Source organism: Staurois parvus, unplaced genomic scaffold (assembly GCF_062004578.1).
Source record: "Staurois parvus isolate SC_StPar_1 unplaced genomic scaffold, SC_StPar_1.0 ptg002469l, whole genome shotgun sequence".
Taxonomy (NCBI): Eukaryota; Metazoa; Chordata; class Amphibia; order Anura; family Ranidae; genus Staurois; species Staurois parvus.
The window spans coordinates 189790-212123 of NW_028320265.1; the positions used below are offsets into that span (position 1 = coordinate 189790).

The 22334-nt window shown below is 50.7% G+C and overlaps 1 protein-coding gene across 1 annotated transcript; it reads right to left on the reverse strand.

The window, feature by feature from the left end:
- Window positions 1-445: 445 nt before the first annotated feature.
- Window positions 446-20091, reverse strand: TATDN2 (TatD DNase domain containing 2). The gene is given in 8 exon segments (XM_089666012.1): window positions 446-769; window positions 3794-3977; window positions 5164-5291; window positions 10055-10882; window positions 13101-13147; window positions 16080-16904; window positions 16907-16982; window positions 19730-20091. Coding segments are annotated over 8 exon segments (2568 nt in total). The 5' UTR covers window positions 20069-20091; the 3' UTR covers window positions 446-628.
- Between the last annotated feature and the right edge of the window lie 2243 nt (window positions 20092-22334).

Consider the following 22334-nt stretch of genomic DNA (forward strand, 5'->3'; position numbering starts at 1 on the left):
AATACCCCCAGATCCCCATCATGTACCGCTCCCCTATCCTCAGGGGTTTACATGGCTCCCTTTCATTCTTCCAGTGCAGTTTAATAGAATGAAAATTGCAGCTGGTTGTTGGAGAGCAATGCAAACAGTTGATCTGGGTATCAGAGGATGGTGCAGATTAAACATCAGATATAATTCTCCATGTTTACAGCAGTATGCCCAGTAACACGTCAATGTAACACCTCCAGGTATTTATTAACCTCAGAGATCACAGTACTGACAATGCCTTCAACTCTCCATGGACGGTCCGTGGGGTCAGGGCTGTTTTGGCAGCAAAAAGGGAGACCTACTCAATATTAGCTAGGTGGTCATAATGTTATGGCTGATCGGTGTATTTCAGTAGTAAAACCAGAATATGATGTCAATGTATGGAGGTAACATAGTGAGGTGAAGAATCCAACTGAAATACGAAATAAATCTATTGTTTAATAGACGTCATCCAATAAAAAGTGGTAAACAAAACGCTGGTTATTCTGAGTCCAGAACTCCCAACAAAGACATTCAATTTAAAACAAGGCACCAACGGGCTTCTTCCTCAAAAACAAAAACAGAACATTTTCATCAAAGACCCCCCCGGGTCATAAGGCACTTATATATTATAGAGCCGGTAAGTGTTTTCACGGACACTTGCCATAACGGATTTCAGGGGTAAGTTCTTGACCCGGGCGATTTCCTCAACAGTGTGCAGGGCGAGACCTGGGTGTGCAAATTTACACAGGCTTTTAGATACCTGGAAATAAATCAAAATATGGATTATTCCTACAAAGTGAATTGCATGGAGTTTGTATAACCGCCACATTTTACTGAGGCTTCAGGGGTGAACCATACGGCACGTTAATATGCTTCCAAACTGATCTTACTGTGTGTGCGTGTGTGTCTGTGCGTGTGTGTCTGTGCGTGTGTGCCTGTGCGTGTGTGTCTGTGTGTGTGTGTCTGTGCGTGTGTGTCTGTGCGTGTGTGTCTGTGCGTGTGTGTCTGTGCGTGTGTGTATGTATATATATGACTGTAAGCTCCTCTGGTGCAGAGAATGCTGCAATTGGCTCAGTGTTCTCTGTACAGCACTATGGAATATGCTGGAGCTATATAAATGAATAATAATAATGTATGACTGCTGGGGGACAGTAGAGTGTAAGGTCCTCCGATGCAGGGAGAGAAAGCAAAGCGAGACAGAGAAAGCGAAGCGAGCGAGAGAGAGAGAAAGCAGAGAGAGAAAGGGAAGCGGGAGAGAGAGAGAAAGGGAAGCGGGAGAGAGAGAGAAAGGGAAGCGGGAGAGAGAGAAAGGGAAGCGGGAGAGAGAGAAAGGGAAGCGGGAGAGAGAGAAAGGGAAGCGGGAGAGAGAGAGGGAGAAAGGGAGGCGGGAGAGAGAGGGGGGGAAGCGGGAGAGAGAGGGGGAGCGGGAGAGAGAGAGAAAGGGAAGCGGGAGAGGGAGAGAGAGAGAAAGGGAAGCGGGAGAGAGAGAAAGAGAAAGGGAAGCGGGAGAGAGAGAAAGAGAAAGGGAAGCGGGAGAGAGAGAGAGAGAGAAAGGGAAGCGGGAGAGAGAAAGAGGGAGAAAGGGAAGCGAGAGAGAGAGAGGGAGGAAGGGAAGCGAGAGAGAGAGAGAGGGAGGAAGGGAAGCGAGAGAGAGGGAGAAAGGGAAGCGAGAGAGAGAGAGGGAGAAAGGGAAGCGGGAGAGAGAGAGAGGGAGAAAGGGAAGCGGGAGAGAGAGAGAGGGAGAAAGGGAAGCGAGAGAGAGAGAGAGGGAGAAAGGGAAGCGGGAGAGAGCGAGAGGGAGAAAGGGAAGCGGGAGAGAGCGAGAGCAAGGGAAGCGGGAGAGAGCGAGAGCAAGGGAAGCGGGAGAGAGAGAGAGCAAGGGAAGCGGGAGAGAGAGAGAGCAAGGGAAGCGGGAGAGAGAGAGAGCAAGGGAAGCGGGAGAGAGAGAGAGCAAGGGAAGCGGGAGAGAGAGAGAGAGCAAGGGAAGCGGGAGAGAGAGAGAGAGAGCAAGGGAAGCGGGAGAGAGAGAGAGAGCAAGGGAAGCGGGAGAGAGAGAGAGCAAGGGAGGCGGGAGAGAGAGGGGGGGAAGCGGGAGAGAGAGAGAAAGGGAAGCGGGAGAGGGAGAGAGAGAGAAAGGGAAGCGGGAGAGAGAGAAAGGGAAGCGGGAGAGAGAGGGAGGAAGGGAAGCGGGAGAGAGAGAGGGAGGAAGGGAAGCGAGAGAGAGAGGGGGAGAAAGGGAAGCGAGAGAGAGAGGGGGAGAAAGGGAAGCGAGAGAGAGAGAGAGAGAGAGAGGGAGAAAGGGAAGCGAGAGAGAGAGGGAAGCGAGAGAGAGAGGGAGAAAGGGAAGCGAGAGAGAGAGGGAGAAAGGGAAGCGAGAGAGAGAGAGGGAGAAAGGGAAGCGAGAGAGAGAGAGGGAGAAAGGGAAGCGGGAGAGAGAGAGAGAGCAAGGGAAGCGGGAGAGAGAGAGAGAGCAAGGGAAGCGGGAGAGAGAGCGCAAGGGAAGCGGGAGAGAGAGAGCGCAAGGGAAGCGGGAGAGAGAGAGAGCAAGGGAAGCGGGAGAGAGAGAGAGCAAGGGAAGCGGGAGAGAGAGAGAGCAAGGGAAGCGGGAGAGAGAGAGAGCAAGGGAAGCGGGAGAGAGAGCAAGGGAAGCGGGAGAGAGAGCAAGGGAAGCGGGAGAGAGAGCAAGGGAAGCGGGAGAGAGAGCAAGGGAAGCGGGAGAGCAAGGGAAGCGGGAGAGCAAGGGAAGCGGGAGAGAGAGAGCAAGGGAAGCGGGAGAGAGAGAGCAAGGGAAGCGGGAGAGAGAGAGCAAGGGAAGCGGGAGAGAGAGAGCAAGGGAAGCGGGAGAGAGAGAGCAAGGGAAGCGGGAGAGAGAGAGCAAGGGAAGCGGGAGAGAGAGAGCAAGGGAAGCGGGAGAGAAAGAGAAAGCGAAGCTGAAGAGAGAGAGAAAGCGAAGCGAGAGAGAGAGAAAGCGAAGCGGGAGAGAGAGAGCGAAGCTAGAGAGAGAGAGAGAAAGCGAAGCGAGAGAGGGGGGGAGAGGGAGAGAGGGGGGAGAGGGAGAGAGGGAAGCGGGAGAGAGAGAAGGCGAAGCGGGAGAGAGAGAAGGCGAAGCGGGAGAGAGAAAGCGAAGCGGGAGAGAGAAAGCGAAGCGGGAGAGAGAAAGCGAAGCGGGAGAGAGAAAGCGAAGCGGGAGAGAGAAAGCGAAGCGGGAGAGAGAAAGCGAAGCGGGGGGAGAAAGAAAGTGAAGCGGGGGGGAGAGAGAGAAAGCGAAGCGGGAGAGAGAGAAAAGCGAGAGAGAGAAAGCAAAGAGAGAGAGACAGAAAGCGAAGCGAGAGAGACAGAAAGCGAAGCGAGAGAGACAGAAAGCGAAGCGAGGGAGAGAAAGTGAAGCGAGAGAAAGCGAAGGGGGAGAGAAAGCGAAGGGAGAGAGAAAGCGAAGGGGGAGAGAAAGCGAAGGGGGAGAGAAAGCGAAGCGGGAGAGAGAAAGCGAAGCGGGAGAGAGAAAGCGAAGCGGGAGAGAAAGCGAAGCGGGAGAGAAAGCAAAGGGGGAGAGAAAGCGAAGGGGGAGAGAGAAAGCGAAGCGAGAGAGAGAGAAAGCGAAGGGGGAGAGAGAAAGCGAAGCGAGAGAAGAGAGAGAACTGAAGACATTTTTGTAGAATGGAAGGAGAACCGTTTGTATGAACCATCTGCTACAGGATGGAAGACATACAGAGTGCGGTTGCTGTGGGTAGGGAGGAGACGTCTCGCACGGCCCGGTCTCTATGATTGGTCACCTGTCCTGGATTACCTGTCTGGGTACAAAGAACGGAGCATCTGTTTCTATGATCAGCTTGTCCAGGGGGATCTGGCTGACAGCGTCCCGCGCACTCGCTGCTGAAGGGTACGTCAGGACGGCGGTAAAGCCCACAGACATGTTCGGAAATTCATTGAGGAAGGGTTCAATGTCTCTGTAGCTGCCAGTAAAGCAATGTCTGAAAACAGAGAACTCTGATTAAATGACCAGGGAAGGCAAAATATAAGCGCATTAACCCCTTCAAGCCCAGGCCAATTTTCAGCTTTCAGCGCTATCACACTTTCAATGACGATTACACGGTCATGCAACACTGTACCCATATGAGTTTTTAGCATTTTTTTTTTTGAGACAGATAAAACTTTATTTTTTGGTGTTATTCACCACTGGGATTATTTTTTTTTTGCTATATAAATGAAAGAGTCCAAAAATTGTGAAAAAAAGTGTTTTCTTATAAACTTTTGCAAATAAATAATCTTTTTTCATTAATCTTGGGCAAAATGTATTCAGCTATCTTTTTTAAAAAAAAAACCCAAATTAGTTTATAACCAAAAATTATAATTTTTCAAAATGTTGTTTTACATTTTTATATTATTTATGTTTTTTTACCATACTGTCACCCTAGCAGTACAGTGTCACCATACTGACCCTGTACTTGTGGGGGGTGATGAAGATTTTTTTTTTTCTTTTTTTTTTTTATGCTGATTGCTTTTACACCCATAAAGTCTGTAAAAGCAATCATTTCTCCTTCTCTCTGGCTGCATTCCTGCAGCCATTGAGAAATACTGAGTGAGCTGTGATTGGTCACAGCTTGTCACATGGTACAAGGCTGTTGTGAATAGCCCTGTACCATGTGATTTCTGTGATCATTCACAGATTTCACACGTAGTAAGAAATATCAGAAGTGACATCTTGCTTACTACTCTTCATGTGATCACTGATTGGCCAATCAGTGATCACTTGATCGGGACCTCACACAGAGGTTACGTACAGCGATCCAGAGGACACAGCAGGCACCGGATTCTGGTGCCACGCGTTCCCTGGGAGCGCGCACAGGCAGGGAAGCGGGAGGATATTTATAAATGGCCAACCGCCCCTGCACTGCTCCCGTCCTACTAAATACTGTGTGAGCTGTGATTGGTCACAGCTTGTCATATGGTACAAGGCTGTTGTGAATAGCCCTGTACCATGTGACCTCTGTGATCATTCACAGATTTCACACGTAGTAAGCAGTGATGTCAGAAGTGACATCTTGCTTACTCCTATTCATGTGATCACAGTGTCTAATTGGGATGATTATTAATTGATGATTGTACAGTATAATCACGGCCAGAAGATGTTGGCACAAGACTGGACAGACTGCTCACCGATGTATCTTGTAGTCATGGGGAACCCACTTCTTCATGATCCTGAACAGGTCCTCGTCTGCATCTCGGCAATGAATGACCAGAGGCTTCCCCAGAGGCACGGCCAGCTTCAGCTGCTTCTCGAAAACCTTTCCACATGGAAATGGAGACTTAGCACAAGGCTGATATCAAAAGGTGCAAAGCTGTGCTGCTAACCAGCTCCACCCGCATACGAAAACACACAATCACTGGTATACGAAGGAAAAGACCAAAATGTTGACCACTTCCGGTCCGGACACTTTCACCCCCTTCTAGTCCGGACACCCCCCCCCCTTCCAGTCCGGACACTTTCCCCCCCCTTCCAGTCCGGACACTTTCCCCCCCCTTCCAGTCCGGACACTTTCACCCCCCTTCCAGTCCGGACACTTTCACCCCCCTTCCAGTCCGGACACTTTCACCCCCCTTCCAGTCCGGACACTTTCCCCCTCTTCCAGTCCGGACACTTTCCCCCTCTTCCAGTCCGGACACTTTCACCCCCTTCCAGTCCGGACACTTTCACCCCCTTCCAGTCCGGACACTTTCACCCCCTTCCAGTCCGGACACTTTCACCCCTTTCCAGTCCGGACACTTTCCCCCCCTTCCAGTCCGGACACTTTCCCCCCCTTCCAGTCCGGACACTTTCCCCCCCTTCCAGTCCGGACACTTTCCCCCCCTTCCAGTCCGGACACTTTCACCGTCTTCCAGTCCGGACACTTTCACCGTCTTCCAGTCCGGACACTTTCACCGTCTTCCAGTCCGGACACTTTCACCGTCTTCCAGTCCGGACACTTTTACCGTCTTCCAGTCCGGACACTTTCACCGTCTTCCAGTCCGGACACTTTCACCGTCTTCCAGTCCGGACACTTTCACCGTCTTCCAGTCCGGACACTTTCACCCCCTTCCAGTCCGGACACTTTCACCCCCTTCCAGTCCGGACACTTTCACCCCCTTCCAGTCCGGACACTTTCACCCCCTTCCAGTCCGGACACTTTCACCCCCTTCCAGTCCGGACACTTTCACCCCCTTCCAGTCCGGACACTTTCCCCCCCTTCCAGTCCGGACACTTTCCCCCCCTTCCAGTCCGGACACTTTCCCCCCCTTCCAGTCCGGACACTTTCACCGTCTTCCAGTCCGGACACTTTCACCGTCTTCCAGTCCGGACACTTTCACCGTCTTCCAGTCCGGACACTTTCACCGTCTTCCAGTCCGGACACTTTCACCGTCTTCCAGTCCGGACACTTTCACCGTCTTCCAGTCCGGACACTTTCACCGTCTTCCAGTCCGGACACTTTCACCGTCTTCCAGTCCGGACACTTTCACCGTCTTCCAGTCCGGACACTTTCACCCCCTTCCAGTCCGGACACTTTCACCCCCTTCCAGTCCGGACACTTTCACCCCCTTCCAGTCCGGACACTTTCACCCCCTTCCAGTCCAGGCCAATTTTCAGCTATTTTCTATCACACTTTGAATGACAATTGCGCGGTCCGGACACTTTCACCCCTTCCAGTCCGGACACTCCCCACCCCCTTCCAGTCCAGTCCGGACACTTTCACCGCCCCTTCCAGTCCGGACACTTTCACTCCCTTCCAGTCCGGACACTTTCCCCCCCCCCCCCCCCCCTTCCAGTCCGACACTTTCACTCCCTTCCAGTCCGGACACTCCCCACCCCCTTCCAGTCCAGTCCGGACACTTTCACTCCCTTCCAGTCCGGACACTTTCACCCCCTTCCAGTCCGGACACTTTCACCCCCTTCCAGTCCAGGCCAATTTTCAGCTATTTTCTATCACACTTTGAATGACAATTGCGCGGTCCGGACACTTTCACCCCTTCCAGTCCGGACACTCCCCACCCCCTTCCAGTCCAGTCCGGACACTTTCACCGCCCCTTCCAGTCCGGACACTTTCACTCCCTTCCAGTCCGGACACTTTCCCCCCCCCCCCCCCCCCTTCCAGTCCGACACTTTCACTCCCTTCCAGTCCGGACACTTTCCCCCCCCCCTTCCAGTCCGGACACTTCCCCCCCCCCCCCCTTCCAGTCCGGACACTTTCCCCCCCTTCCTGTCCAGGCCAATTTTCAGCTTTCAGCTCTATCACACTTTGAATGACAATTGCGCGGTCATGCAACACTGTACCCAGGTGAATTTTTTAGCATTTTTTTGAGACAGATAAAACTTTATTTTGGTGGTATTTATTCACCGCTGGGATTTTTTTTTTTTGCTATATAAATGAAAAAGTCCAAAAATTTAGAAAAAAAGTGCCTTTAAATCTAAAATTTTGCAACTAAATTTTTCTTCATAAATCTTAGTCAAAATTTATTCCGTTATCTTTTTAGTAAAAATAAAGAAAAATAACCCAAATTAGTTCATAACCAAAAATTATAATTTACAAAAAATTGTTTTTAAAATTTTTTTTTCTTATATATTATTTTTTATGTTTTTTTTTCCTACTGTCACCCCTAGCAGCACAGTGTCACCAGGGTGACACTGTACTACTTGTGGTGAGTAATGAAGATTTTTTTTTACACCGATTGCTTTTACACCCATAAAGGCTGTAAAAGCAATCATTTCTCCTTCTCTCTGGCAGCATTCTTGCAGCCATTGAGAAATACTGTGAGAGCTGTGATTGGTCACAGCTTGTCACATGGTACAAGGCTGTTGTGAATAGCCCTGTACCATGTGATCTCTGTGATCATTCGCAGATTTCACACGTAGTAAGCAATGATGTCAGAAGTGACATCTTCCTTACTACTCTTCATGTGATCACTTATTGGCCAATCAGTGATCACATGATCGGGACCTTGCACAGCGGTTCGCATGAACGGAGCGCGATTCTGATGCTGTGCGGAATTCACACAGAAAACGCTGGCAATTCCGCATCGCATCAGTGAGAACCCGGGCTGAAGGTAAAAAACCTTCTGTGTGCAGCTTCACCCCCTAATACCTACCGATCCAGAGATGAGCATGAGAGCAGCAGCTCTCCAGGCTTTCTGCCTCCTCCTTGGCTCAGAGACAGCAGCAGGAGTCACTGGCTCCCACTGCTGCCAATCACAACCAGTAAGGAGGGAGCGGGGCAGGCCAGGGCCGAGCCCTGCTGTGTGTGTCAATGGACACACACAGCGGGGGCTCAAGAGCGAGCACACACAAGTGCCCTCAATAGCAAGCGGTTTGCTATGAGGGCACTCAGCAGGGGGAGGAGCCAGTAACACCAGCGGAGACCCGAGAAGAGGAAAATTGGGAATGCTCTGTACAAAACAGAGAGCAGGTAAGTATCACATGTGTATTCTTGTTAAATAGAAACTGAGCCTTTAATAGCACTTTAAAAATAAAAAAAGCAGCTCAGTGGGAGGCGGGGCCCAAGACTGGGGTTATAATAATAATAATGAGATATATATATTCTTAAACTCCTTTTGACTCGTCAGAATCTGCCACCACATGACCTTCTGTGGTGCCTCCTCCAGAAGTGAGGACCAGTGAGCCGCTGCTGAAGTGTGGGCATGCTGCCAACTGGTCCCAATGGTACCCGTTGTTCAGATGACACCACGCCGCTGAAGTGTTAAGAACCCAAGAAGTCCCTGAGCCACCAGGCAAAGATCTAAATACCCCCTTGCTCTTCCATGTTGCAGAACTGCGGATTTAGGTAAATATTTGGGACATTTTGATTTTTTTTTTAATGCATGGGACAATTAGCTTGATGTGTTTTTTTAAAGTGATATTAGAGGCATTTAAAAAAAAAAAAAAAACCTTCAAAAGAAAAAAAAAAAAAACCATGTTATAATTACCTGCTCTGTGTAATGGTTTTACACAGAGCAGCCCCGATTCTCCTTTTCTTGGGCTCCTGGCCCCTCCCTCCTGCCAGGTGCCCCTGGAGAAAGCAGCTTGTTATGGGGGTACCCAAGCATGTTCAGTCCTGAGGTGCTGCTGTGCATCGATCCACACACAGAAGCACTGCTCGGCCCTGCCCCCTCTCTCATCACTGGCTGTGACTGACAGCAGCGGGAACCAATGGAAAGTGACAGGTGACCCGGAAATGATGCCATAGCTTTCCGGGTCACAACAAGAGATGAAGGAGAGCACCCATGTCTGCTCTCCTCCCTCCCTTCACCACCATGTTGCTCCCGAGCCCGCAGATGGGTGAGTTACCTGGGCTGTGTGGAAGCAATCGGGCAGCAGCGCAGCCGCCCGAATTCTTCCATCTGTCAGGCAGCGGGAACCAATGGAAAGTGACAGGTGACCCGGAAATGATGCCATCACTTTCCGGGTCACAACAAGAAGAGGAGAGCGCACGAGTCCGCTCTCCTCCCTCTCCTCACCACCATGTTGCTCCCGAGCCCGCAGATGGACGAGTTACCTGGGCTGTGTGGAAGCAATCGGGCAGCAGTGCAACCACCTGAATGCTTCCATTCGTCAGGCGTCTGCTTGTCAGTTTTGCACACAATCCTGGTGGCTGCAGCCACAAAATTGTGTGTAAAACCCCCGTATGATATACTGGCCTAGCAGCAAAAAGGTTAAGCCCTTGGCACCAGCGCTTCCCGGGGCTTTAAGGGTTTCAGAAGCCGGTAGGCGGGGCAGGGTTTAGGGTCATGTGACTTCTGTGACACACCCTCACGGCGGTCACATGATCGGAAAAGGTCCCGATCAAAAGAGGAGATCGGGACCTTTCCGTGAGTACGTGTGCTGGGAGCGTGCAGGGCAAACGCTCTCAGCGTGTTTTTTTTTTTTTTAAATAGAATGCAAATGTGCGGCCACTCAGCGTCTAGGCCCAGACGCCGGACATTTGCGTTCGGCTAGCGCCAAGAGGTTAACTGACTCCAGTATCCTGTGCTCTCTTTCTTACCTATCGTACCGCTCAAGATGCAAATAACCATTTAGACTTACCGCGTGCTGATCCGGGACGGTCGTGGAACATTTGTGGGAGTAATCCAGGCCCATCTCCCCATAAGCGATCGCTTTGGGGTGCCGCATAGCCTGCATCATCTCCTCCTGTAGTTGGTCGGTGTAGTACTGTGCGAAGTGAGGGTGACACCCGAACGCCCCCCAGACCAGGTTCTCGTTCAGCACGTGCCGCCAAGGAAGTCTCTCTAACGTGCGGGGGTCGCAGTAATCCGTGATGCAGCCCTGAAACTCCGAGGGGAAGGTGGAGGCGTACTGCCTGCGGAGATCGGCGAACGAACGCTTATGCTGCAGCCGCGCAAACAGCATGTCCAGGTGGCAGTGAGTGTCTATGAAGCCGTCGCGCAGGAACTTTGGGGTGCTGGAATCGTCGGTGGGAAAAATCTCCAACGTCCTTCGTGCAGCTTTCCTTTTGTCATCCGACGTCCACATTGTATCAAAGGATCGCGATCTGTCCCGTCGCGGTTGAATCTCGCCGTCGCTGTCACTGGACGTGTTATGGCTGAGCTCCGCGTTAAAGGAAACCTCTGAAACGCAGCTCTTGTCGAGGGTGTCCTGGCGCCACTTGTTTTGCTCTGCGTTGGGCTTGTACAAGGGACTGGTAGGCCATAAGTCTTTATAATGACTCCATGAGTTATTGTACAAATGACGAGGATACACAACGTAACCAGGGGTTGATGTCCCAGCTGTGCGGTCTTCCATGGGACAGCCCGGGAGAGGCTCGTCTTCCTGAGAAAATCTGGCCAACGTGCCCATATCTTCTATGTCAGAGAAGTCACTTCCTATAGACAGATCCTTTTCCGGATTATCTCCCTATTCCAAGACACAAAGTTAAAGAGAACCAGTCATGGTCAGGCTTTTAAGAGGAAAGGGGGGGAGGGGGTTCATTAGGGCTAGTCCCATTTGGTATGAATACGGCACAAAGAGAAACTTGTTGCCAATCAACCTTCACATTCGCTCTCTCCCCTGATGAATCAGAGGAGATAGTGGACAACACATGTGTGGGGGTTTGAGAGCGCTCTCCAGTGATGGTGGAGGTGAGCAGTACTGGCTGGGAGTGTCTTAACAACGTCCTGGCAACAAGGCAGAGCGGGATGATGTCACCTCTGGGAGTTTCTCAGTCAGGCTTCGGGAGGTACATAAATGGCCTATACCTATAGCAAAAGCATCATCCAACTTAGCCAAAGCTATACAGTGTGTTTTTATCTATAGTTGCCCCTTAACTACATAGGTAGTTTTCTTCGGTAAAGATGAACTAACCCTTTAAAACCTGTATTACTGCATTACAGAGATGAGTTCATTTGTGCCCTTTATATCTGCTGGGGTCAGCTTTAAGCTGGCTATACATATTACAATGTGAGAGTGGAAATTGCAGTATATAATGCACGGTGCAGGGGGGTCAGGAGTGGGTCGGGACTGCACAACACGCGGGGGTCGGGAGTGCGCCACACGCGGCTCACGGGGGTCGGGAGTGCGCCACACGCGGCTCACGGGGGTCGGGAGTGCGCCACACGCGGCTCACGGGGGTCGGGAGTGCGCCACACGCGGCTCACGGGGGTCGGGAGTGCGCCACACGCGGCTCACGGGGGTCGGGAGTGCGCCACACGCGGCTCACGGGGGTCGGGAGTGCGCCACACGCGGCTCACGGGGGTCGGGAGTGCGCCACACGCGGCTCACGGGGGTCGGGACAAACATCTTCCCCTCCACCACAAGCAAAAATACTCCCTTCGCTGTCACTGGACGTGTTATGGCTGAACTCCGCGTTAAAGGAAACCGCTGAAACGCAGCTCTTGTTGAGGGTGTCCTGGCGCCACTTGTTTTGCTCTGCGCTGGGCTTGTACAAGGGACTGGTAGGCCATAGGTCTTTATAGAGACTCCATGAGTTATTGTACAAATGACGAGGATACACAACGTAACCAGGGGTTGATGTCAGGAGTGGGTCGGGAGTGCGCAACACGCGGGGGTCGGGAGTGCGCAACACGCGGGGGTCGGGAGTGCGCAACACGCGGGGGTCGGGAGTGCGCAACACGCGGGGGTCGGGAGTGCGCAACACGCGGGGGTCGGGAGTGCGCAACACGCGGGGGTCGGGAGTGCGCAACACGCGGGGGTCGGGACACACATCTTCCCCTCCACCACAAGCAAAAATACTCCCTTCCAAGTGGTCTACACAACCTATCCCCAATTAGGCAGGCCATAACACAACACATATCTGGAAATCCAAACAGTCAGACTGTAAGTCAGTTTCAGACCATGTAAGATAGGATGGACTAATGTGCTTTGAATCTAGGAGCCAGCTAAAAAAAAAAAAAGGAGCCAAACTTCAGATTCCTATATTTTCTTTAGGCGACGCTTTAAAAGCCCCCTATAGGTCATGAGTTTAGCGTTACGGAGGTGGTTTGGTGCTAGAATTATGGCCCTCCCTCTGGCGATGTGTAACGTGTAATAATGTAAACGTAAAAAAATGTGCTGCGCTACAAAATCAAAAAATGCACAACCCCTATAGATTATAACGAAAGCAAAAACACAGGACAGTGAACTAAAAAAAAAAAAAAAAAAAAAGTATTATTATATAAACCAAAGTCCAATCAGTTGGTGTTCTGCTGTGGACCCTCCTTGAGATAACGAGCACCGTGTGCAGGTATCACAGGATTCAAGTGCAAACTCTCCTCCACCATCACCCGCGGTTCACATCTGTGCGGTTGGTGCCGCTGCGGATCCACATGAAAATCTGTGCAGTCGCACCACCCGCACAGAGACATGCAGACCCGCGGGAGGTGCCTTTAGTTCTAATGGCACGCCGCCCGCACTGGAAAACGCAACGGTACTGGGAACCGAGGTTCTTGTGAGGGCTGCGGTTTCAAAAGAAGTGCAGGGACTTCTTTCCCTGCGTGTCACGGGAGTCCATCCAAATGAATGGGCTCTCGTGCCTTTGCAAAACGTGGCCCGCACGGCCACATGGGTGTGAACTGGGGGTCAATCTACTCGCCTCCAGCAGTGTGACCTCACATTATACATTTGGTCCCAAACGTACTGGACTCTGACGTTCAACTTGATGAAGATTAACTCCAAGGTTGCCCCCTGCAGATAACCGCATTCAGCAGGTACACAACCTCACCAGGTATGAGGAGCATCCAGTAATGTACATCTTAAGGCACAAGATGGCCGTGTCGTCCACAGCAGCATAGACCAGTCAACCCACTACAGGCTCCCAACTGTCACCAAACTGTAATGCAAGGCAAAGCACGGGCCCTGTATGTATAATGCAATTGCCTTACTATAATGATGATCCTGGAGCGGTGTGGCTCAGTATACCGCTGTATCGATCTTGACGTCATCAGCACGCTCCTCCCCAATGCGTTTCGTCACCAATCACGTGACTTTATCAAGGGAATCTGGTATGTAACGTGTAATCACTGTTTTCATGCGGACTCCCCCGCACATGTGCTTACATTTGTATATGTATGGGGGGGGGGGGTATAGGATTTTACATGCTTGGATGTAACTTTAATTTCTGGCAATTACAAAAAAAAACAATTTTTTAAGTTAACTTTTTTTTTTTCCATCACGAGGGACAAAAAGTCCCCTATGTGATGATTTGTTGGTGACAGGTTCTCTTTTGTGAGACATGCAGCGTCTCAATAAAAAAAAAAAAAAAAAGACCCTGCAAATCTCCCGTGCTCCACTAGGGAGGGAACTTTACTGGCGTGTGTGGAAGCAATCGGGCGGCCTGAACGCCTTCTCCTGACAAGTGAGCACGGCTAAATGTAGATAAAACAACCCCTATACTAACTATTGTATTTTTCGCTCCATAAGACGCACTTTTTTCCCCACAAAAAAGGGGGGAAAATGTCAGTGCGTCTTATGGAGCGAATATAAAGCGGCCGGTCCGGTATTTCTCCCGCCACCATGTCAGAATACCGGGCCGGCCGCTCAGCTGTTCTCTCCTGCAGGGCCTTACCTGTTCCTCGCTCCAGCGTTGCAGTCTTCCCGCGCTGGCTTCTGTGACAGCCGGGTGCCCACTGTGCATGCGCTGCGCTTTGTGAATGGTCCGGTGTCTTCTGGGAACCATGACAGGTCCCAGAAGGCGCCGGACCATTCACAAAGCGCAGCGCTTCTCGCGCATGCGCAGTGGGCACCCGGCTGTCACAGAAGCCGGCCCGGGAAGAAGGAAGGACAACCTCCGCGGAAGTGGGAGCGGGTACCTGTCAAATTCAGGTACCCGCTCCCCCTCCCTCCCCAAAGGTCAGCAGTCTCTGGTCATCCCCTGCACCGTGTCCGCAGTCTCTGGTCATCTCCTGCACCGTGTCCGCAGTCTCTGGTCATCTCCTGCACCGTGTCCGCAGTCTCTGGTCATCTCCTGCACCGTGTCCGCAGTCTCTGGTCATCTCCTGCACCGTGTCCGCAGTCTCTGGTCATCTCCTGTACCGTGTCCGCAGTCTCTGGTCATCTCCTGTACCGTGTCCGCAGTCTCTGGTCATCTCCTGTACCGTGTCCGCAGTCTCTGGTCATCTCCTGTACCGTGTCCGCAGTCTCTGGTCATCTCCTGTACCGTGTCCGCAGTCTCTGGTCATCTCCTGTACCGTGTCCGCAGTCTCTGGTCATCTCCTGTACCGTGTCCGCAGTCTCTGGTCATCTCCTGTACCGTGTCCGCAGTCTCTGGTCATCTCCTGTACCGTGTCCGCAGTCTCTGGTCATCTCCTGTACCGTGTCCGCAGTCTCTGGTCATCTCCTGTACCGTGTCCGCAGTCTCTGGTCATCTCCTGTACCGTGTCCGCAGTCTCTGGTCATCTCCTGTACCGTGTCCGCAGTCTCTGGTCATCTCCTGTACCGTGTCCGCAGTCTCTGGTCATCTCCTGTACCGTGTCCGCAGTCTCTGGTCATCTCCTGTACCGTGTCCACAGTCTCTGGTCATCTCCTGTACCGTTTCCGCAGTCTCTGGTCATCTCCTGTACCGTGTCCGCAGTCTCTGGTCATCTCCTGTACCGTGTCCGCAGTCTCTGGTCATCTCCTGTACCGTGTCCGCAGTCTCTGGTCATCTCCTGTACCGTGTCCGCAGTCTCTGGTCATCTCCTGTACCGTGTCCGCAGTCTCTGGTCATCTCCTGTACCGTGTCCGCAGTCTCTGGTCATCTCCTGTACCGTGTCCGCAGTCTCTGGTCATCTCCTGTACCGTGTCCGCAGTCTCTGGTCATCTCCTGTACCGTGTCTGCAGTCTCTGGTCATCTCCTGTACCGTGTCCGCAGTCTCTGGTCATCTCCTGTACCGTGTCTGCAGTCTCTGGTCATCTCCTGTACTATGTCTGCAGTCCATTGGTTTAGAATATTTTTTTTTCTTGTTTTTCGCCTCTAAAACCTAGGTACGTCTTATGGAGCGAAAAATACGGTATATAAATGAATGCTGTTTTTTTTTTTTGCCTTCCTCTGGATCAACTGTGGGTATAGGATAACTTTTTTTTTTTCTCTCTATGGTTTTTCTCTAGATGGACTTTTTTCTTTTTTTCAGCCAGACTAACTATGTAACTGTGAATGGGCTGACAAAAGCCCAGGTGCCAGAACGCGATTTCTAGTCACCATGGCGACTGGGATTTGTCAAGCCCTCATCCAAGCCTCATTTACACGGGACATATCAATGCATACCCTGTATGAGGGCCTGTGCATCCCCGTGCTGGCAGTCCCATGGATGTCAATTGGGATACAGCGGCTGCAAAGACACAGCCGCTGATCCCAATATGACATTCGTGTGGTGCGGGTGTCCCCCCCCCCAAACACCGTGTTCAGGGCCATGCACACGCACCCACATGCATGTCATACTGGGAGCAGTGGATGTTTCCATTCAGCCGCTAAGTTCCAACTTACATCAATGGGATTGGCTGCACAGAATACCTGTACACCCTTCATGTGAGTAAACACGGCCTTCACACGGGGTACACATGGGTAAGCCCCATGGCATTAGTGTTTTGTGAGATTGATGGGAGCGCTCAAATGTTGAACTCTTAAAATGTAAAGGCTTACAAAGCATGGGGGTTGTATAAATTCTTGTACTCTCTGTATCAGATTCTTTATCAGATTCATATAAGAACACAAGTCTCGGAGTGTCCACCGAGGCCTCCGTTCTTCCTTTACGGACCTCCGGTGTCTCTATACAAGCCTCTGGCCTCTCTTTGCGGACCTCCGGCCTCTCTTTGCGGACCTCCGGCCTCTCTTTGCGGACCTCCGGCCTCTCTTTGCGGACCTCCGGCCTCTCTTTGCGGACCTCCGGCCTCTCTTTACAAGACTCCGGCCTCTCTTTACGGACCTCTGGCCTCTCTTTAAAGACCTCTGGCCTCTCTTTAAAGACCTCTGGCCTCTCTTTACAAGACTCTGCTCTCTCTTTACGGACCTCTGGCCTCTCTTTACGAACCTCTGGTTCTTCTTTAGGAGTCACACTTCTAGTTCGCTTTATCCGGCTTGCATGATCTGCCCTCTCCGACCTCCAAGTTGATTTTTCTTCCACAATCTCTTTCTTGGGGGTGTCTGTCCTGGGCGATGGCTGTGAAACCTTCGACTTCTCTTTACGGACCTCCAGTTCTTCTTTAGGAACCGTCCTTGTGATGGTTCGCCCTAACCAGCTTGGGTGACTTGCACTCTCTGACCTCCATGACGATTTCTCTTCTTCACTCTCCCTCTCAGGGGTGTTCGTCTCGATTGACAAGTCTGAATCCTCTGACTCCCGTCGCTGGAAGCGACTCGTCCTCTCCGCTTCCGACGGACTTGTCACCTGGCTATCCAATGATCTTCTTCCTCTTGCGGAAACTCCTATGTCGCTGAACGCTCTCTTAAACAACAAGGATGGAGCATTGGCCTTCGTTCCCGGGACCTGGGTAATTCCTCGGATTTTGTTTTGTTGTCCTCATTCATCTTTGTTCGGCTATCACCCTGCAAACAAGATTCAAGAAACAAGCTGAACTGTTAAAGTGTCCTGTTATGACGAGAGGGAGGTGATATGTAGTCCCTAACACAGTGTTACGTAGTCCTAACGCACTCCCTGTTCTGGGGTGACAAAGCAGTTCAGTAAGGTTGTCACCCTCAGTCAAGAAGTGAATTAAACACTTCCAGTCCAGGCCAACTCTGACATTCCTTTCCTACATGTAGAAACCTTTTTTTTTAGCTAGAAAAACGACATAGTACCCCAAAACATTATATATATTTTTTTCTGCAGGAGCCCTAGAGAATAAAATGGTGGGTGTTGAATATTTTTATGTCACATGGCATTTGTGCAGCGGTTTTTAAAAAAGCTAATTTAAAAAAAAAAATGCTTTAATGAATCTTAAATTTGCGTACCGTTTATAAACAAACATGTGCTGAAAGTGCGCGCTGTGCGGGCCAGGGGAAAGCCTAGAGCAGGGAGAGGAGAAGTGGCGGAGAGGAAGGAGACAGGAGGAGGTGAGCTGTATTGTGTTCTCTGGGCTCTCCCTACTGTTGTCCATCCAGCACATGCTACACGATCACTGATAGAGCATATGTGACTGCACACAAACAGTATGATTACCACCCCCTGCCCACATTTTCTGCTGCTCGGAGATCAGCAGCCCTTGGAGGAGGGGAGGGGGGGGAATGAAACTGTGTGTGTGTATAAAGTCCCATACGATCTATCAGTGATCGTGTATCATGTGCGGGATGGACAACAGGAGGGAGAGCCAAGAAACCACAACACAGCTCGCCTCCTCCCAGCTCTTTCCCCTCCGCCACTTCGAGAGAGAGTGAAATGAAGAGAGGAAGAGGGAAGAGAGAAAGAGGGAAAAGAGGAAGAGGGAAGAGGGAAAAGAGGAAGAGAGGAAGAGGGAAGAGGGAAGAGAGGAAGAGGGAAGAGAGGAAGAGGAAGAGAGGAAGAGGGAAGAGAGGAAGAGGGAAGAGAGGAAGAGGGAAGAGAGGAAGAGGGAAGAGAGGAAGAGGGAAGAGAGGAAGAGGGAAGAGAGGAAGAGGGGAGAGGGGAAGAGAAGAGGGGAAGAGAGGAAGAGGGAAGAGAGGAAGAGGGAAGAGAGGAAGAGAAGAGGGGAAGAGAAGAGGAGGGAAGAGAAGAGGAGGGAAGAGAGGAAGAGGGAAGAACGGAAGAGAAGAGAGGAAGAACGGAAGAGAAGAGAGGAAGGGAGGAAGAGGAAGAGAAGAAGAGGAAGGGAGGAAGAGGGAAGAGAAGAGAGGAAGGGAGGAAGAGGGAAGAGAAGAGAGGAAGGGAGGAAGAGGGAAGAGAAGAGAGGAAGGGAGGAAGAGGGAAGAGAAGAGAGGAAGGGAGGAAGAGGGAAGAGAAGAGAGGAAGGGAGGAAGAGGGAAGAGAGGAAGAGAGAAGAGAGGAAGAGAGAAGAGAGGAAGAGGGAGGAGAGGAAGAGGGAGGAGAGGAAGAGGGAGGAGAGGAAGAGGGAGGAGAGGAAGAGGAGGAGAGGAAGAGGGAGGAGAGGAAGAGGGAGGAGAGGAAGAGGGAGGAGAGGAAGAGGGAAGAGAGAGAGGAGAGCTTGTCCTCGCCCTCTGCCTTGGCCGCGGTGCGCTCTCCTGCTCTTCGCCTGGCGGCCGCTGTCCTCTCCGCTGCCTGCGACCGACCTCTCCGCTCGTTCCGTCTTGCCGCTGTCCTCTCCGCGAGGAAAGGGAAGAGGGAAGAGGCTCCGCGTCCTCCTGCCTCTCGTCCTCTTTCTTCTCTTCCTCTTTCTCGCTGCCTCTTTCTTCGCTTCCCGTCTGCTCGTCCGAGAGAGAAGACTCATTGAACGCTCTCGTTCTCTCATTGGGGGGTGCACAGTTTTTGTGTTGCCTAGGGCAGCACAAATCCTAAATACACCACTGGCTCTCCCAGCACATGTATCGGTGTCCCACGGAAAGGTCACAATCTCTTCTTGCGAACGGGACATTTTCCAATCATGTGACCGCCAGTCACGGTGGTCACATGACCCTAAACTCCGCCAGGCCTCCCAGTGTCAGAAACCCCTTAAAGGGCCAGGAGGCGTCAGTGCGAAGGGGTTAAAGCCCATACCCAGGATCCCCTTATCCCCCTTGTAATTGAACTGCCCCTTTTACACTGTTGATCAATATAAAAGTGACCCATTGGTGCTCAATGAAAAAATACCCCTTTTACACCGATGGTCAATAAAGAAATGTTCCTTTACATTGGTGATCAGTGTAGAGGTGACCTCTTACATTGGTGGAAAATGAAAAAAAGCCCCATTTGCATTGACAGTTGATGGAGAAAAGCCCCTTTACATTGGTGATCAGTGTGGAGCGACCCCTTATGTTGGTTGTCAAAGGAAAAATGCCCCCCTCATACTGATGGTTGATGGAGCAAAGCTCCTTTACCATGCTGTTAGAAGTGACCCCTTATATTGAATTATCAGGGCGATGTTGCCCCCTTACATTGTGTTCATTGCAGGTAGGAGATCTGCCACTACTCACTGTGTGAGGAACCTCTGGGGGAAGCCTTGTTGAGAATGCCTTCTTTCAGGTTTCCCGATTATGGGGACAGGTTCTCTTTAGGAAAACATTATATAGGGTACCTCCAAGCAAGGCACAAGCAATACCTTTTAGCCATTGAGACGTTTCCACAATTTCCAAACATAGACTAAAGGGTATGGAAACACTGGAAGCTCTAGTTCATGAATATCTATAACTGGCAGCACATTAGGGTTTTCAATGGATGGTCTTACTTCTGTTAGTGACACCGATGGCCTGGAAGTAGGTGTTGATGCCTCCTCTTGGTCCAATCTGTGGAAGTCCGAGCTGATGGTCCGTCGGTGGCCCCTGCTCTGTGCGCTGTCTCTGGAATTGCCGCCAATTCGGTGATCCAGAGTGCGCTTTGGAGTACTCTCATAGGGGTAGAGCGTTACTTGCCTCTCCCTCGGCGGGCTGGGGCTATCAGAGTCTCGCTCTCTGCCGCGATGGGCCCCTCTCGGGAGTTTCGAATCAAGGCCCCTCAAGTATTTACTTGGAGATATTTCTGGTGGACTTGACCATCTATGCTTCCGCGAACCACTCCTATCAGCCATAGTGCCTGTGAAGAGAGAAAAGTAAGTACGCGGGGCGCTGGACTTCAGATCTAACAGCTGAACCTTCTGCTGTAGTACGAGGCCTATGGGTGGATGTCCAAGACCAAGTATTGCCAAGTTATGGTCTGAGAGGTGCCTACAACAATTGGGCAAGGCATGGGTGAAATGTCAACAATACTCAAAAGCAATATTCCAGCTGACTCTTCCCGATTGGTTAATGGGGGAAACACAGACGCCTCCAACCTTGTTGTGTTTTGCAAAGCAATTAAGAGTCAGTCCTCCCAAAACAGACATTTAAAACATAAAATGTTTCTTTCGGATTTGGATGGAGTGTGGAAAGGATAGAACCACGCTGTCTGTGACTCCATTGAGATTCCCTCTCTCGTTGTGTCCTGAAGAGTGAATGTCAGAGGAACAGAAAGCTATTTTTTTTATATAACAAGTTTATATTATATATTTACTTATCTATTATATATATATATTACTTATCTATTTACAAGTTTTAGTTTAGCATTTATATTCTTATTTACAGACTTGATGAAGGTTTCTGGCCCCTGAAACACGTTGGCCAACCTTTGTTCTTTGTTGGTTGATTATTTTGATAATTATTAAATTATATTGATATATTAAAAAATAAATAGATTTAATATTCATATTGAATTATAACCTAATTAAAGTATAGAAATATATTTGTAATAAAATGATTCATGTTTCTTCACCGTTGTTATTTTTAGTACTCACAGTATGTTCTTGTTTATAGCCCTGATAAAGGGGAGGCTTCTAGCCCCTGAAACATGTTGGCCAACCTGTGTTCTTTGTTGATATAATAAAATAATAATTCAAACAATTTAATTACTTTGATGTTAACTTAGGAGGTCCACTGTGTGCTGCAATATATCACCCCCCCTTAGGAAGTCTGCTGTGTGCTGCAAGATATCACCCCCCCCCCCCCTTAGGAAGTCTGCTGTGTGCTGCAAGAGATCACCCCCCCCCTTAGGAAGTCTGCTGTGTGCTGCAAGATATCACCCCCCCCCTTAGGAAGTCTGCTGTGTGCTGCAAGATATCACCCACCTCCCTTTAGGAAGTCTGCTGTGTGCTGCAAGATATAACTCCTCCAGGAAGTCTGCTGGAAAATATCAACCCCCCCTTAGGAAGTCCGCTGTGTGCTGCACGATATCAACTTCCCTTAAGAAGTCCGCTGTGTGCTGCAAATTATCAACCCCACCCCCCCTTAGGAAGTCTGCTGTGTGCTGCAAGATATCACCCCCCCGCTTAGGAAGTCTGCTGTGTGCTGCAAGATATAACTCCTCCAGGAAGTCTGCTGCAAAATATCAACCCCACCCCCCCCCCCCCCCCGCCTTAGGAAGTCCGCCGTTTGCTGCAAAATGTCAACCCCCCCCCCCCCTTAGGAAGTCCGCTGTGTGCTGCAAGTTATCAACTTCCCTTAGAAGTCCGCTGTGTGCTGCAAATTATCAACCCCCCCTCCATGCCTTAGGAAGTCCACTGTCTACTGCAAGATATCAACCCCCACTTAGGAAGTCTGCTGTGTGCTGCAAGATATCAACCCCCTCCCCTTAGGAAGTCCACTGTTTGCAGCAAAAACATCAACCCCTCTTCGGCAGTCCACTATTTGCAGCAAGATATCACACCCCCCCCCCTTAGGATATCTGCTGTGTGCCACAAGATAATCACCCCCCCTTAGGAGGTCCGCTGTATGCAGCAAGATATCAATCCCACGTAAGAAGTGTGTTTGCAGCAAGTTATGATCCCTCTTTCCAAGAAAGTTCAGTGTGTGTCCTGCAAGATAACCCCCCCCCCCCGAAAGACCACTGTATGCAGCAAGATATTAATGCCCCCCCCCCAAAAAAGTTTCACTGTAGGCATCAAGATATCAACTGCCCCCCCAACCCCGAAGGTCAGCTGTGTTCAGCAATCCATCTCCAGGAAGTATGCTGTGCAGCAAGAAATCAATCCCCCCCCCCCTTGGATGTCTGTTGTGTGCAGCAATATCTGCTGCGTGTAACCGATATTAGCTCCCCCTTAAGAAATCTGCTGTGTGCTGCAAGATATTAATACCCCCTAAAAAAATGTCGGCTGTGTGTGCTGCAAGATACCTCCTCCCATAATATGTGTGGTGTGTTCTGCAAGTTACTTCCCCCCCCCCAAAAAAAGTCCACCATGTGCAGCAAGATATCACCCCAAAGTAAGACCACTGTGCAGCAAGATACAAACCCCCCCTAGGTAGTCTGCTGTGTGCTGCAAGATA